This window comes from Dromiciops gliroides, chromosome 6, assembly GCF_019393635.1.
Source record: "Dromiciops gliroides isolate mDroGli1 chromosome 6, mDroGli1.pri, whole genome shotgun sequence".
NCBI lineage: Eukaryota > Metazoa > Chordata > Mammalia > Microbiotheria > Microbiotheriidae > Dromiciops > Dromiciops gliroides.
Window position 1 is genome coordinate 277,494,891 of NC_057866.1, and position 17,468 is coordinate 277,512,358.

Below are 17,468 nucleotides of genomic sequence, written 5' to 3' on the forward strand. Positions count from 1 at the left end.
CTCCCACCCGTATGCTGCTGAATGAGACTGGAGAAAATCCTGAAAGCAGAATGTCTGGGTCCCCTACACACTCCCTGCAGCCAGGCACCTTGCACACGTCCCCCCTCCCCACGGAGGCATTCCAAACCTCCTCATCTCTCTTCAGGCTCCTGGGGCACTCCCCTAGCTCAGCCTTCCACTGAGGACCCCTCCTCATCCTTCACAAAACCTTCTCCCGTCCTCCTCGGGCGATCCCATGCAGATATTCTCCTTCACAGTGCTCTCCCATGAAGACGTGACCCTTCCCCTGGTCCCTTGGAGCTCACACCCTCCAGCCAATGGGACCTACCTCCTGTCATCTATTCTGTCTTCTCCTGTCCTAGCCTTAATTCTCATTTGATCCAACCACCCCCCCCCATCTCATTCTGCACACAGTCCCCCCACCAAGCTCCTCGAGAAGGCCATTCCCAGGCCTGGCCTCCACTTCCCCTCCTCTCTCCCATTTCTAAACTGAAATGGTGCTTGGGTCCTCTGCAAGCATGGGATCTCTGAACTGCCAAATTGCCTTTCTCTGCTTTCATGCTTCCTGACCTCTCTGCAGCCTTGGACAGTGTCAAACACCTTCTCCCCCCCCCCCTCCCCTTTCCCCCCTCCTCCAGGATACTTTCTCTTTTCTAGTTTTCTCAATGCCTTCTCCTCCTTGTCTGACCACTCCTTAGTCTCCTTTGCTATTTCCTCATCCTCTGCATGCTTTTTGACCTTGGGTGTTTCCCAAGGTTCTGTCTTCATGTTCTAATTCATCTTTTAATTCCATACAGTCTCACTTGGTTATCTTAACCACTCCCATGAGTTCAGTTAGCGTGTCTCTGCAAATGAAGTCCAGATCTGCCCTTCTAATCCTGACATCCAATCCCATATCACCAAGTGCCTCTTGTGACATCTCAGACGGGATGTCCCACAGCCGTGTCAGCCTCAGCTGTCCATAAGTGACCATACCATCTCTCCCCTCCCCCTTTCTAACTTCCTTCTCGCTGTCAAGGGCACCACTACCCTCCTAGTCCCCTAGGCTCACAACCCAGGTGCCATCTTCCTCCCTCACTCTCCTCCCCACCCCTCTATCCAAATCCATTGCCAAATCTTGTTGTCTTTACCTTCCCAATATACACCCCATCTCTCCATTCAAGACTACCAACCTTGTTCAGCGCCTCATTACTTCCCACCTGGACTACTGTGGTACCCTTCCAGTTGAACTGGACTTATGTTTCTCCCCACATTTCTCCCATCCATGTTGTGCTTGGTAAAAGAGACACAAATACCAAAGAAAATAATTTCTTAAAAATCGGAGTTTGTCAAATGATAAAAGAGGTACCAGAAATACTGAAGAAAATAAGTTCTTAAGAAGGAGGAGCGGAGCCAAGATGGTGGAAGAAGGACAGTGACTTGCCTGAGCTCTCCCCAAACACCTTCAAAGAATGCCATAAGACAATTCCTGGAGCAGCAGAACCCACAAAAGGACAGGGCGAAATCATTTTCCCGCCAAATTCAGCTTAGAGGGTTGGCAGGAAAGGTCTGTTGTACTGGGGTGGGGGTGGAGCACAGTTCAGCACAGGCCACATTAGTGCAGATCCAGCCCCAGCAAACCAGGAGCAGGCCTCGGGAACCTCTGGATCAGCAGCAGCAGATGCTTCTGGAACTCTTAGCCCAAAGAAGTAAGGGGGTCGAATAACTGGCCAGAAGGAGATTACGGAGGTCTCTTTGCTAGACTGAGGTAGGATTCTGTTGTTTTGCTCATACTCAGACCCAGGTCACAGTCTTTGGTGGCGATCTCAGGTGGGGGAGGAGGACAGGCACACCAGAGCTTGCAGCCGCATTGGAACAGGACTATGTTCATAGTTCCAGGGCAGGAAATCAGGCCTGTAGTTGCTTACAGACGAGAGCACAGGCCAGCAGAGTAGTAAACATACCTCTCCTTATGTCATACCATCTTGGGAGAACTAAAAACTTACAAATCCCTAGAAGTATCTCTGAAAACAGCTGTACAAATCCCCTGAAGCTTGGGACAGTGTGCCCTCCACTGTGGAAGCAATTGCTCCACTTTAACAAAGAATTAAAAATCAAGATATAGACTGGGAAAATGAGCAAACAAAAAAAAATTCTAACTATAGAAAGTTTCTATGGAAGATCAAAATACATCCTCAGAAGGAGATAACAAAGTAAAAGCCCCTACATCCAAAGCTTCCAAGAAAAATATGAATTGATCTCAGGCCAAAGAAGTGCTCAAAAGGGACTTTGAAAATAAAATAAGAGAGGTAGAGGAAAAAATGGAAAGAGAAATGAGAGTGAAGCAAGAAAATCATTAAAAAAAAAAAGTCAACAGGGGCAGCTAGGTGGCGCAGTGGATAAAGCACCAGCCCTGGATTCAGGAGTACCTGAGTTCAAATCCGGCCTCAGACACTTGACATTTACTAGCTGTGTGACCCTGGGCAAGTCACTTAACCCCCATTGCCCCACCAAAAAAAAAAAAAAGTCAACAGCTTGGTAAAGGAAACACACACACACACACACACACACACACACACACACACACATACAAACTGAAGAAAATAATACCTTAAAAAACAGACTAGGTCAAATGGTAAAAGAGATACAAAAAGCCAATAAGGAAAAGAATACCTTGAAAAACCAAATTGGCCAAATGGAAAAGGAGGTACAAAAGCTCTCTGAAGAAAATAATTCCTTAAAAATTAGGAGTGAGGGGCAGCTAGGTGGCGCAGTGGATAGAGCACTGGCCCTGGAGTCAGGAGGACCTGAGTTCAAATCTGGCCTCAGACACTTAACACTTACTAACTGTGTGACCTTGGGCAAGTCACTTAACCCCAATTGCCTCACCCCCCCAAAAAAAAATTAGGATTGAGCAAATGGAAGCTAGTGACTTTATGAGAAATAAAAAAAAACCAATAAAACAAAACCAAAAGAATGAAAAAATAGAAGGTAATATGAAATATCTCATTGGAAAAACAACTGACCTAGAAAATAGATCCAGGAGAAATAATTTGAAAAGTATTGGACTACCTGAAAGTCATGATCAGAAAAAGAGCCTAGACATCATCTTTCAAGAAATTTTCAGGCAAAATTGCCCTGATATTTTGGAACTAGAAGGCAAAATAGAAATTGAAAGGATCCACCAATCCCCTCCTGAAAGAGATCCCAAAATAAAAACTCCCAGTAATATTATGGCCAGAGCTCCCAGGTCAAGGAGAACACATTACAAGCAGCCAGAAAGAAACAATTCAAGTATTGTGGAGCCATAGTCAGGATAACACAAAATCTAGCAGCTTTTACATTAAAGGATCAGAAGCCTGCTCATCATTTCTTTTTTTTTTATAAAAGTATTTTATTATTTTCCAGTTACGTGTAGAGATAGTTTTCAACATTTGTTTTTATGAGATTTCTAGTTTCACATTTTTCTCCCCACCTCCCCAAGACAGCAAGTAATCTGATATAGGTTATATATGTACAATCACATTAAACATATTTCTACATTAGTCATGCTGTGAAAGAAGAATCAGCTGCTCATCATTTCTTACAGCACAACAGTATTCCATTCCATTCATATACCACAACTTGTTTAGCCATTCCCCTATTGATGGGCATCCCTGCAATTTCCAATTCTTTGCTACCACAAAAAAATCAGCTATGAATATTTTTGTACATGTGGGTCCTTTTCCCTTTTTTATAATCTCTTTTGGGATATAGACCTAGTAGTGGTATTACTGGGTCAAAGGGTATGCACAGTTTTAAAGCCTTTTGGGCATGGTTCCAAATTGCTTTCCAGAATGGTTGGATCAGTTCATAGCTCCAGAAGCAGTGCATTAGTGTTCCAATTTTCCCACATCTTCTCCAACATTTATCATTTCCCTTTTTTGTCATATTAGCCAATTGGATAAGTAAAGTGGTACCTCAGAGTAGTTTTAATTTGCATTTCTCTAATCAGTAGTGATTGAGAGCATTTCTTCATATAGCTGCAGATAGTTTTAATTTCATCATCTGAGAACTGCCTGTTCATATCCTTTGACCATTTCTCAATTGCGAAATGACTTGTATTCTTGTCTATTTGATTCAGTTCTATATATTTTAGATATGAAGCATTTATCAGAAGCATTATCTGTAAAGATTGTTTCCCAGCTTTCTGCTTTGCATTTTGGTTTTTTGGGGTTGTTTTTGCTCAAAAAAAGTCAAAATGATCCACTCCGCATTTCATAATGTTCTCTATTTCATCTTTGGTCACAAATTCTCCCCCTCTCCACAGTTCTGCCAAGTAAACTATTCCTTCCTTTTCTAATTTGACTATGGTATCAGCCTTTATGTCTAAATCTTGTACTCATTTTGACTTTACTTTGGTGTATGGTGTAAGATGTTGGTTTATGCCTAGTCTCTGCCATACTATTTTCCAGTTTTCCCAGCAGTGAAAAATAAAGTTTTAAAAGTATGGTTTGATCTGCATTCAGATTCCATCAGTTCTTTCTCTGGAGGTAAATGGCATTTTTTTTTAAGTGAGGCAATTGGGGTTAAGTGACTTGCCCAGGGTCACACAGCTAGTAAGTGTTAAGTGTCTGAGGCCGGATTTGACTCCAGGGCCTGTGCTCTATCCATTGTGCCACCTAGCTGCCCCTGTAAATGGCATTTTTTATCAGAAGTCCTTTGGAATTGTCATGGTTCATTATATTAATCAAAATAGCTGTCATTCACAGTTGATCATTGTACAACATTGCTATTACATGATCAGTATTTTCTTGGTTCTGTTCACTTCACTTTGCATGAATTCATATGTCTTCCCATGTTTTTCTGAAACCATCCTGCTCATCATTTCTTATAGCACAATCATGTTCTATTACATTCATATACTACACCTGGTTCAGCCATTCCCCAGTGGATGGGCATCCTCTCAATTTCCAATTCTTTGCCACCACAAAAAGAGCTGATATATATATATGTTCTTTTCTTTGCTCTCTTTGGGGTATGGACCTAGTATTGCTAGGTCTGAGGGTATACACAGTTTATAGCCCTTTGGGCATAATTCCAAATTGCCCTTCAGAATGGTTGAACCAGTTCACAACTCCGCCAATGGTACATTGGTATCTCAATTTTCCCACATCCCCTTCACATTTGTCATTTTCCTTTTCTGTTATATTAGCCACTCTGATAGGTGGGAAGCAGTTTCTTAGGGTTGTTTTAATTTTTATTGCTCTAATCATGATTCAGAGTATTGTTTTTTTAATATTACTTTAGACAGCTTTGATTTTTTTCTGAAAACTGCCTGTTCATATCCCTTAACCTTTGATCAATTGGGGAATGACTCATATTCTTATAAATTTAACTCAGTTTTCTATGTATTTCAGAAATAAGGCCTTAGAGAAGCTTGCTGTAAAGAGCTTCCCCCAGTTTCCTGCTTTCCTTTTAATCTTGGTTGCATTGGTTTTGTTTCGACAAAAACTTCTAAATTCAGTGTCATCAGAATGATCCATTTTACATCCTGTAATGACACCCTGGTGCTACAGGCCTCTCCTGCTGATCTCCTAAGTTATCTTGGGCTGGAAAAATGTCCCACCTACACGTTTTGTTGGCTCTACCACTATGGAATTTGAGCTGTGGCCTTATTTTAAAGTTGTTTGGAGGGGAGTATTGGGAGAGTCCTGCTGGGTTGCTGCATCTAACCTGCCATTCTGCCTTTGCCCTCTATGTGCTTTATAACCTGGTAACTTCATGAAGTCCCATTGGTGCAAGTTAACACCTCTGGGCTGCTGACCCTCAGATCTATATCCACCCCTAACCTCTCTCCTGAGACCAGTCCTATGCACCAAAGACATCCCAAACTCAATAGATCCCCAGTGGAACTCATTATTCAGCCCTTCCAACCCACCACCCTTTCAAATGAAGTTCTTTCAAGAGTGACCTCCATCCTTCTGGCTCCTCAAGGTCACAGCCATGGAGTCATCCTCATCTCCTCAGTCCCGCCCCTATACCTGGTCTAGCCTCTATGTCTTGTGCATTCTACCTCCATAACATTGCTCACACTTGTCACCTCTCTTCTGCCCCCATGCTAGCACATGCTTGCCATCGCTTCCTGCTCGACCCCAGGCTCACCGCCTCCTCCATGAGACCCTCCCAGATTCCCTCCGTGTGTGGTGCCTCCCCCCATGACTTAACTAGCGTTTACACGGTATCTGGTTTCTATCTGTGTGCATGTGCACATGTGTATGGTTTCTCCCCAGTAGAGTGTAACACCCCGTGCTTGCCCAGTGCCTGGCACAATGCTGTGGCTATCTGCCAAGCAGGATGCCTCGTTGGCATTGTAAAGAGTGACAAATCTGCTTTCATTACAGGTACAGAGGCCCGGTGCCATGGTATACCATCAATCTTGACTTACCCCCATACAAGCGTTGGCACGAGGTCATAACAGACATGTCACCAGGGGTAAGAGAGAACCTTCCACACTTCTTTTTTTTATCATAATAGTATTTTATTATTTTCCACTTGCATGTAAAGATAGTTTTCAACATTTGTTTTCATAAGATTTCTAGTTCCAAATTTTTCTCCCTCCCTCTCTTCCCTCCTCCCTCCCCAAGACAGCAAGCAATCTGATATAGGTTATATATGTACAATCACATGAAACATATTTCTGCATTAATCATGTTGTGAAAGAAGAATCAGAACATAAGGGGAAAACCTCAAAAAAGAAAAAAAGTAGAAACAGTATGGTTCAATCTGCATTCAGAGTCCACAGTTCTTTTTTCTGGATTTGGAGAGCATTTTCCATCATGAGTCCTTTGGAATTATCTTAGACCATTGTATTGCTGAGAAGAGCCAAGTCTATCACAGTTGATCACCACACAATGTTGTTGATACTGTGTATGATGTTCTCCTGGTTCTGCTCATCTCATTCAGCATCAGTTCAGTTCATATAAGTCTTTCCTGGTTTTTCTGAAATCTGCCTGCTCATCATTTCTTACAGCACAATAGTATTCTATTACATTCATATACTACAACATGTTCAGCCATTGCCCAATTGATGGGCATCCCCTCAATTTCCAATTCTTTGCCACCACAAAGAGAGCTGCTATAAATATTTTTGTACATGTTGGTCCTTTTCCCTTTTCTATGATCTCTTTGGGATATAGACCTAGTAGTGATATTACTGGGTCAAAGGTTATGAACAGTCCCATAGCCCTTTGGGCATAGTTGCAAATTGCTCTCCACAATGGTTGGATCAGTTCACAGCTCCACCAACAATGCATCAGTGTTCCAATTTTTCCGCAGCTTCTCCAACATTTATTGTTTTCTTTTTTTGTCATATTAGCCAATCTGATAGGTGTGAGGTGGTACCTTAGAGTTGTTTTAATTTGCACCTCTCTAATCAAGAGTGATTTACAGCATTTTTTCATATGACAATAGATAGCTTTGATTTCTTCATCAGAAAACTGCCTGTTCATATCCTTTGACCATTTCTCAATTGGGGAATGACTTGGATTCTTATAAATTTGATTTAGTTCCCTATATATTTTAGAAATGAGGCCTTTAGCAGAATTACTGACTATAAAAATTGTTTCCCAGATTTCTGCCTCCCTTCTCATTTTGGCTGCATTGCTTCTGTTTGTATAAAACCTTTTTAATTTAGTGTCATCAAAGTCATCCATCTTGCATTTCACAATATTCTCTATCTCTTGTTTGGCCATAAATTCTTATCCTCTCCATAGATCTGAAAGGTAAACTACTCTCTTCTCTCCTCAATTATCTATGGTTTCATCCTTTATGTCTAAATTATGTACCTATTTTGACCTTATTTAGTATACAGTATAAGATGTTGGTCTGTGCCGAGTTTCTGCCATACCATCTTCCAGTTTTCCCAGAAGTTTTTGTCAAATACTGGGTTCCTATCCCAGAAGATGGAGTCTTTGGGTTTATCAAACAGTAGATTACTATAGTCATTTACTACCATGTCTCCTGTGCCAAACCTACTCCATTGAACCACTATTTTTTAGTCAGTACCAAATAATTTTGATGACTGCTGCTTTATAGTAAAGCTTAAGATTTGGTACAGCTAGCTCACCTTCCTGTACATTTTTTTTTTCATTAGTTCCCTTGATATTCTTGAACTTTTGTTCTTCCAGATGAATTTTGTTATTATTTTTTCTAGCTCTATAAAATAATTTTTAGGTAGTCTGATTGGTATGGCACTGATTAAGTAAATTAATTTAGGCAGAATTGTCATTTTTATTATATTAGCTCAGCCTATCCATGAGTAATTGATAGTTTTCTAATTGTTTAGATCTGATTTTATTTGTTTCATGCTTCTTCTTAACAGAGCTGTTGAGCATTTTTTAAACAAAATGTAACTTTGCATTAACTTGTTTGTTAGATATTTGAAGAATACCCGGGGGTGGGGCATAGTTATGTTGTCTGCTAGACCGTTCCTGATCTGATTTTTCTTTTTCTTTCTTTCTTCCTTTCTTTCTTTCTTTCTTCCTTCCTTTCTTTCTTTCTTTCTTTCTTTCTTTCTTTCTTTCTTTCTTTCTTTCTTTCTTTCTTTCTTTCTTTCTTTCTTTCTTTCTTTCTTTCTTTCTTTCTTTCTTTCTTTCTCCCTTCCTTCCTTCCTTCCTTCCTTCCTTCCTTCCTTCCTTCCTTCCTTCCTTCCTTCCTTCCTTCCTTCCTTCCTTCCTTCCTTCCTTCCTTCCTTCCTTTCTTTCTTTCTTCCTTTCTTTCTTTTAGTGAGGCAACTGGGGTTAAGTGACTTGCCCAGGGTCACACAGCTAGTAAGTGTCAAGTGTCTGAGGCCGGATTTGAACGCAGGTCCTCCTGACTGCAGGGCCGGCGCTCTCTCCCCTGCGCCACCTAGCGGCCCCTGGCCTGATTTTTACATTGGGCTTTCTAGAGGGCCTGGCTCTGCGTCCGTGCCTCAGACCTGGCGAGATACCCAGGGCTGGCAGGCTTGTTGAGGAGTGGGTCGCCTTTACTTTGCGGTTATTAGATCATCGAGTGTTGACTGGCTGTGCCCAGATTAGTGCAAAGAGCTTTCAGAGAAGGGAGAGGGCAGGGGATTGATAGGACTTTGTAGGGAAAATGAATTGGTCATTCCCTGGCTGCATGAGGCCCAGTGGAAAGAGCACCTGATTTGGCATCAGAGACGGACCTGGTTCACGCTTGGCCTTGGTACTTATGACCTGTGTGACTTGGGGCAAGTCCTTGCCTTTCTGGGGACTGCGGGAGCCCTCTGTGCTCGTGCCTGCCTTGGGGCAGGGGAGGGGGACTGTTCATGTCATCACCGTAGATGCCCCTGGGAGGGGTGGGATATTTGCAGACAACGATGCTGGTCTTTCCTCTGTCTCTGATGCTGTCCAGGTCACCCTTGTCCTTTGGATACCTTTCTCTTGCACCCACAGTGCCCTCGAGGGGCAGCCTAGGGTGCCCGCTGGGGCCTAAGCTGGTCTCAACCCTCCCAGTGTCTAGCAGCCTTGACTAGGGGTGTCATGAGACCATTCCATTGTCCTCCAGTTGTTTCAAATATTTGGATAAGGCTCCCTGGTCCAACATCCTCATTTTATACCTGAGGAGACTGAGGGCCCAGAGGGTGAAGGGATGTGCCTGCATTCATGCAGTGAGTCAGGGGCAGTGTGGGCATGGAGCCAGGGGCCCAGACTCCTAGTCAGGGACTCCTTGGGCTAGAGCGCACAGTAGGGCTTCAGGTCCTCTCCTTGGAGCTGGAGGACGCAGGGTTCAAGGCAGGGCTCTGGCCCCTTGGCAACTGTTCTGGGGGGGGGGGTTGTCCCCTCACCTCTGTGGGCTTTCGCTTTCTCCACTGCCCAATCATGGCCTTGCTGGTGCCCAGCCTGCCCACCCTCCCCCGCTGAGTCTGCGGATCCAGTAAAAGAGCTGTGTGAGTAGCTTTGGAGCCTCCAGAGCTCCCAGCCTTCCACTTGGGTTTCCCTCACAGTCCTTAACACTGTGCTAGGCACACAGTGACCACAGACTAGTGTCCCGATGGCCCTGGAGCCCTGAGGAGCCTCGAGGACGTCTTCCCAGAGCCACCCGGCTTCTTGGACGACTCCTCCTGTCTGAGGGGTCCTCAGCCCACAAGGTTGTGTAGATAAAAATAATCCATGAAGTGGAAATTGAATCACCCGGATGGGCTGCCACAAGCTTGTCTGTCACAGGAAACCACCTTGCGATAGGACCGTGCCTCAACCACGGAGAGCGAGCCCTCGGGCTTGCAGCCCAGCTTTGCCGCAGTGAGCCAGTGGCTTCTCCTTCTGAACCTCAGTGGGCCGAGTGCCCTGAGATCCTCCCCAGCCGTGACGCTCTCCCCGGCCCGCGTCCTGGTGGCTGGGAATGCCTCTGGTGTCGGCCTGCACCGATCTCTGCCTCCCCCTTTCTGATCCGCGCCTTTGTCTGTCATCCCAGTTCCGGACCATTGTGCAGAGCGTGAAGGATGTGGTGAATGCTTTCTTCCCTAGTGGAAAAGTCATGAAGATGGTGGACGAAAGCTTGGTAAGCATCTTTATTGTCCACCGTGGTCGTCACGCGTGTACATTTGCGTGTGTGCACACGTGTGCATCCCTGCGCGTGGGGATGAATGGGGAAGGGGAGACTGACCGGGGCGGATGGGGAGGAAGGGGAGGCCATTCTGCGGCCGCCTTATCTCCCAGCGCCCAGGGCATCCCGAGGCGCACAGCGGCTCCCTCTCCACTCCAGCCGTCTTTATTCGAGTGGACTCAAACTTGGCCGCTCAGGGGCCCTCCGGGCCCCGCCCCTTCCCATCCCTCAGCTCCCCTGCCTGCACCTCCACTCCCTCTTCTGCCTCCACGAGAAACGAGTCCTCCACTGCACCGGAGAGAGCCCGCCGCGTGGCGAGCCCTGTCTTCCTCTGCGCTGGGCCCTCGGGCTCCCCATCCCTTCCCCAGGATTGGGCCCTCAGGCTGCCTGGCCCCACCTCCCCTGGCCTCCTGGCTGGACCTCAGCCATGACTCGCTCTAATCTGCTGCTCTACTGCTAGTCACAGGCTGCCAAATAAAGTTGGAGATCATGCCAGTGTGCCGGGAAGGTCCACTGCAAATGGATGGCATCGCCGCCCCCGCACAACAGTCCCTCCCTTAGTCCCCACAGTGGCTGTCCAGACCTTCTCTTCGCCCCTCAGCACCCCAGACTGTCCCTTCACCTTAGTCCTAAATAATGCCCTTGCCTCTTTCTTACTGAGAAAATAGACCATTGGCGGAGAGGGATTTCCTCTCTTCTACGTGTCCAAACCCCTCAGCATCGTCCACCATCTCTCCTTTCCTTCTGTGTCTGATGAAGAAAGAGATGGCCTTCTCCCTGCCCAAGTCACCATTTCCAGGCAGCTCCATGCCCTCCTCACCCCTCCTCTACCAGGTTGTCCCCCCCCTCCAGGTTTTCCCTGTCCCCTTTCACAATTTTTACCCCTTACTTTGCAAAGAAACTTGGAGCTATCCCATAACCAGCCTTTCATTTTCATTTATTCATTTGTTTTGTTTTGTTTTTGTTTTAGTAGTGAGGCAATTGGGGCCAAGCGACTTGCCCAGGGCCACACAGCTAGTAAGTGTTAAGTGTCTGAGGCCGGATTTGAACTCAGGTACTCCTAAATCCAGGGCCGGTGCTTTATCCACTGCACCACCTAGCTGCCCCTCATTTATTCATTTTTATGTAAATAGCATTTTGTTTTTTCCGATTACAATTTTCTCCCTCTCTTCCCTCCCCTCTCCCAAAGCCAGCAAGCAATCTGATAGAGATTATACATTATAATCACATTAAGCATATTTTCACATCAGTCATGTTGTGAGAGAAGAATCAGAAAAGGGAAAAACACACATACAAAAAACACCCAGTGAAAATAGTCGCTTCTATCTGCATTCAGACTTCATAGATTTCTTCTGAATGTGCAGAGCATTTTCCACCACACATCTTTTTTTTTTTTTTTTGGTGGGGCAATGGGTGTTAAGTGACTTGCCCAGGGACACACAGCTTGTAAGTATCAAGTGTCTGAGGCTGGATTTGAACTCAGGTACTCCTGAATCCAGAGTCGGTGCTTTATCCACTGCGCCACCTAGCTGCCCCACACCACACATCTTTTAGCATTGTCTTGGGGCATCGTATTGCTGAGAAGAGCTAAGTCCATCACAGTTGATCATCACACAGTGTTGCTGTTACTGTGTACGATGTCCTCCTGGTTCTGCTCACCTCACTCAGCATCAATCCACTGAAGTCTTTGCAGGTTTCTCTGAACTCCTCCTCATCCTTTCTTACAGCACAATAGTATTCCATGACGTTCATATACCACAACTTGTTCAGCCACTCCCCAGTGGACGGGCCTTTCCCAATTTCTAATTCAAAACCAACATTTCAACAGAAGAATTAGCGGGAGTTTGAGAGCAGCTGAATATCCAGCTTTTTCACCTCCACAGGGACAGTCTCTGTTTTTTGCGCCTGGTGGGAAAAACTCTGCTTTCCCAGTGTTTCCCTTTAAAATCGCGACTGTATTTTATGTGGGGAGAAGCACACGGAGGGAGCGTGACCTCCTAACGTCTCTGCTTTCTGATTGCAGCCCGGCATGCTTGGCGACCTTTCCTGGCCCTTTGAAGAGGAGTTGAAGGGGATTGCAGATGTGTCCGGAATCCCCCTAGGTGACCTCCTTGGGACGCCTGGGTTTGGGGTGGGGGAAAGGGGAATAGGGGAGGCTTCTTCTGGTTCTTTCAATGTTCTAGAAGCCACCATCTGCTAGAGAAGTTTTTACATGATGCTTTGTAAATTAAATAGGATACAAGAAGAATTGTTGGCCAGGAGCCCCATTGTCTACAACATGCCCAGCAAGCGGCAGGCAGGCCTGTCTTCATACCTCCAGTGACAGGGAGCTCAGCACTCTCATGAGCAGCTTTCCTGGCCTCAGGCCTCACTTTGCCTCTGCCTCCCCCCACCATTGCCCTTAGGGTCCAGCAAGTGCAAGTGTGCAAGCTTCCGAGCTTCCACAAGGCCCTCTGGTCTTCTTTCTTCAGCTTACACCCGTCCCTCCGGCACCTTCACTCAGTCCTCTCAGGCGGTGCGGCCTGGGGGCCCTTCGGGCCCTGATCCCCCCTTCTCTGGGGGCTCTCGAGCAGAGTTGGGGACGGGAGATGCCTCAGTTCCTTAGCCCTCGCCACCTCCTCTGAGGCTGCCAAGGTCAGCCGCATGACCCAGGTGCTGCTGTAGCGCAAGGGGTCCCATCTGTGCCCGTCTGACTTTATCAGTGAGATTCTGCACGGGACCTTTTGGGATCTCGGGCGGGTCTGATGGAGCCTGTTCGCTGGCTTCTCCTGCTCTGTGGGTGTCCTCCAAGTCTTTATTGGAGGCACAAGTGCACTTGTCAAACTGGCGCAGGTCCCTGGGGCCTTTCTGTGCATTTCTCTCTGGCTGACATCGAAGCATTAGAGCCGGGTCTTTGGCTTCCTTCCCTCCACCTCTGCCCCTGCTTTCTCTTCCCCACATCTCCCATCCATCCCATCCGAGACTGTCCAAAGACTCGGCTGAAACCCAGCCCCGCTCAGTCTAGGGAGGCAAAGAGGTCTTCAGACACCGGGGCCAGGTCAGGAGCATGTTGTGCACCAGGGAAAGACTGGACACCAGGCAAGAGGAGGTCTCAGACTGATACGGGGGCATCTCCAGACCCACACTAGGACACTGCAACAGGCTCAGGGGTGAACTAGAAGTGGCATTACCTACTACCTAGTTCCAGATCCCAGCTGCGAGGAGGACTGAGAAAGGAACCTGGGCAGGTCCCAGTAGGGAGGCCTTGGGAAAGACGTTCCCAGAAAAGCAGCAGCAGCACCAACATGGCTACAACTCTAGGCACAGAATAGGGTCTTCCTTCCAACATTTGCCTGAACCCACAGAGGAATAACCAGGGTGAGGACCAGAGGGGAGCCCACAATGTGGCCACTCTGACACAGCAGTTTTCCAGCTGACTGGTGGGGCAGAGTCCAGCAGCATCTACTCTTGCTCAGACCCAAACCCAGGTCAGGAACTTGAAGAGATCAGACCAGAGGCCAACGATCAGACTGCCCTGAGTCAGACTCTCAGGAACATCACAAACTTGAAGGTCCCCAGGCTGTCCTGAGAACCTGGAATGGTAACCCAACACTCAGCACCCCAAGAAAGCAGCAACAGGAGCAGCCCAGACCTTCCCTCCAGAAATGTCACAAAGGCCACCCCTCACACCAAGTCCCTACCATCTATAAGCAAAGCCTCAGAGAAAAACAGCATAGATTCTCAACTAGAGTTCTTGGAAAAGATGAAGCAAGCTAAAGTTTTTAAATGTTAAGAAAAGGAATGAGAGTTTGAGAAAAAAGGGGGAAAGAAACAAAAACTATAGAAGGAGGAATTGGAAGGGGAATCAACACTTTAGCACAAGAGATACACAATCTGCCCGAGCAACAAAACTTCCTGAAAAGCAGAGCGGGCCAAACAGAAGCCAAGCCAGTGACTTCCATGAAGCAACAATATTAAAACAAAGTAAAAAAAAAAATAGAAGAAAACAGAAGGCATTTCATAGCAAACACAAATGAACTAAAAAACAGTTCAAGAAGGAAAAAATTGGGGTTAGTTAGGTGGTGCAGTGGATAAAGCACTGGCCCTGGAATCAGGAGGACCTGAGTTCAAATTCGGTCTCAGACACTTGACACTAGCTGTGTGATACTGGGCAAGTCACTTAACCCTCATCACCCCCCCCAAAAAAAAGAAGAAAATTAAGAGTCACTAAACCATATGAATACCGTGACCACAAAAGAGTCTAGACAACCTATTTCAAGACATCTTCAAAGTGCCCGGCTCTCTTAGAACCGGAGGGTGGAGCAGAAACAGTCTGCCCATGTCCCTCTGCCGCTAAAGAGCCTGCTCCTTTATTCTCTGGGACAAGGTGTGGCCCAGGGGTCCGCGGCCTGCGCTCCCTGGGCCCCTGGGCCTGTCACTGACCTGGTGGATGCCTTGTTCCCTCAGGTGAGGTCATTTCCTTCAACATTTTCTATGAGCTCTTCACGGTCTGCACCTCCATCATAGCGGAAGACAAGAAAGGTATGCAGTGTGGCCTGGCTGCGAGGAAGGGGGGGAGGGCGCGGCCTGGCTGCTGGGGGGAGGGCTCGGCCTGGCGCTGGCAGCCCCCCCCCCCCCCCCCCCCCGCCTCCCGAGCTTCACCAACGGTAGACCTTTCGGGCCCTGGCTAAGAGCAGTTATGCCCAGACCTCTGCAGAGCTCCCAGGTGTTTGCGGCAGCCCAGCAGCTTGGCTCTTAGGATCTCGCCAGCCCTGATGTGTCCTGAACCCCCAGGTCCATCTGTCCGGGCCCAGCAACATCAGTGGTCCCTCCCCATTCCAGTCATCTCCCATGGACGACATCCCTTCTTCTTCCTCCCCTAGTCCTAGCCCTGGAGGTTCCAAGGCCCGGACTGGGCTCATCTACCACTTAGTGTGCCACCTCTGCTGCCATCTTGGGCATGGAGAGTGCCAGGTGGGCGATGGTGCCATCTCCTCCCCCTCCCCCTTATAGCTCCCTGGGTCCATGGGCCTGGCTAGGAGACGTGTCCCTGAGCTCAGCAGCTTGGCTGGTGGGACCGGCGCCTGCCCGCACTGGCCAGCCTCGGGCCCTGCCCCTTGCTGTGCACTGGAGCAAAGGGCAGTAGAGAAGCAGGGACTGGCATTTTCCTTCTCTTCTTTCCCGAGGTCATTTGTTCCATGTCAGAAATATGGATTTTGGGGTCTTTCTTGGGTAAGTAAAGAAGGCAGTTCCTGCTCTGGTCTGACCATAGGGCACTGCATTGGTGCCATTTATGCCAAGTTGTGTGCCCAGGGCTCTGATCTGAGGGTGGAAGGCAGACCCGGCCAGACCCTCAAGGTCATGGATGAGGGCACCATATGCTCAGTTAGCCTGAGGCATCAGGGTCCCAGAGACAGGCCTCAGTGGAGGAAGAGAAGTGGGATGAGGGCTAGCTTTGAGGGATGGAGCAGGAGGAAGGTGTAGGTAGAGCAGCAGCCAGGCCCGGCCCCTTCCCAGGCTCACTGCTCCCTAGCCGTTCCCACCAAGAAGTTAGGTGCTGCCCTGGAGGGCCCCCTCCCCCTGTTGTGCTCAGGTCAGTGTGAGTCTCAGATTATCTCAGGGGTAGAGACGTCCTTCCTGCCTCTCAGGAGGGCACCACCTGCTTGGGGTCCTCGAGCCCCGGGGGGGCATACTGCCAGCCTGGCGCCTCCCTTGGCACCTCAGGCCCCTGGCCCTCTGTAGACGTGTCTTCCTGCCTTGGGCCGTGTCTCGGTAGGTGGAACATGAACAACAATTCCTGGACTGTGACGGAAAATCTGAAGCCGCTAACAGTGAATTTGGATTTCCAGAAGAACAATCGGACGGTCTTCAAAGCCACCTCGTTCGCGGGCTACGTGGGCATGTTAACAGGCGTGAAGCCAGTGAGAAGCCAGGGCTGGGGGGGCAGGGGGCAGTGGGGGAGGATGTGGGAAGGACATGAAGCCGCCATTGGCTAGAGGGTGGGCCCGGGCCTGGCACGCAGCCCGGCAGGCCTGGCAGAAGGGACTGGTGGAGGTGGCGCCCACCCTTAGCCCCCACCGTGTTCTGCGTGTTCCTCTTAGGGCATCTTCAGCCTGACCCTGAACGAGCGCTTCAACGCCAACGGCGGCTACCTGGGTGAGCAGCCTACCTGGGCGAGCAGGCTACCTGGGCGCCGGGCGGGGCTCCCAGAGCAGCCCAAGCCAGACCACCCGTGCTAGCCCATGCCCTCTCTTGCAGGCCTCATAGAATGGATGCTGGGCAGAAGAGATGAGAAGTGGATAGGCTTCCTCTTGAGGGCCGTGCTGGAAAACGCCACCAGGTACGCACGTCTGTGCGGGGTGAACGCTCGGAGCCTCAGATTCTGACCCGGCCTGGGTCTGCCTCTGAGGCCCAGGGCGCCCCGAGGACCGTCCTGTGGCAGCGAGCCCAGCTGCTGTGAGGACTTATGGGGGCTCAGCCCCCTCCCCCAGCCCCTCCCTCAGATCCCCCTCCCCCTGCTCCCAGAGACCTCGCACCTTGGAGTGGGGAGGAGGGGCAGGGAAAGCAGCTGCTGGCCCTGTCTTGCAGAGGCCCAGGATGGGATTCAGAGGGGAAGTGCCCAGGAGAGAGGGGGTGGGAGGGTCACGGCCCAAGGCAGGGGCAGAGCCCGGCTTCTCCCATTGCCACTGCGTGAAACCGGCCCCTGGACCCCTCTGTGCCTCAGCTTCCTCTTGTGTAAAATGAGCCTCCTGCCCCAGAGAGGAGGACCCGCATCCTAGGGCTGTGCTGAGGCCCATGTGAGTGCAGTCTGGGGTCTGGGGAGGTGCCTCATTTTTGTATTAATCCAGAAAGGACCCTAGGCCCCAGCATCCACTCTGCAGCAAGCAGGCACCACTCTCGCCCCCAAACTCGCACCAGAGTGG

At 48.6% G+C, this 17,468-nt stretch overlaps 1 protein-coding gene across 1 annotated transcript in view; it reads left to right on the plus strand.

The window, feature by feature from the left end:
* Positions 1-17,468, plus strand: part of ASAH1 (N-acylsphingosine amidohydrolase 1) — a 38,516-nt gene that overhangs the window by 17,381 nt on the left and 3,667 nt on the right. The window contains exons 3-10 of the mRNA XM_043972484.1: positions 6,363-6,453; positions 10,435-10,521; positions 12,590-12,668; positions 15,013-15,087; positions 15,732-15,777; positions 16,322-16,466; positions 16,647-16,701; positions 16,804-16,885. Coding sequence (XP_043828419.1) covers positions 6,363-6,453; positions 10,435-10,521; positions 12,590-12,668; positions 15,013-15,087; positions 15,732-15,777; positions 16,322-16,466; positions 16,647-16,701; positions 16,804-16,885 — 660 coding nt within the window. The remainder of the gene's footprint in view (positions 1-6,362; positions 6,454-10,434; positions 10,522-12,589; positions 12,669-15,012; positions 15,088-15,731; positions 15,778-16,321; positions 16,467-16,646; positions 16,702-16,803; positions 16,886-17,468) is intronic.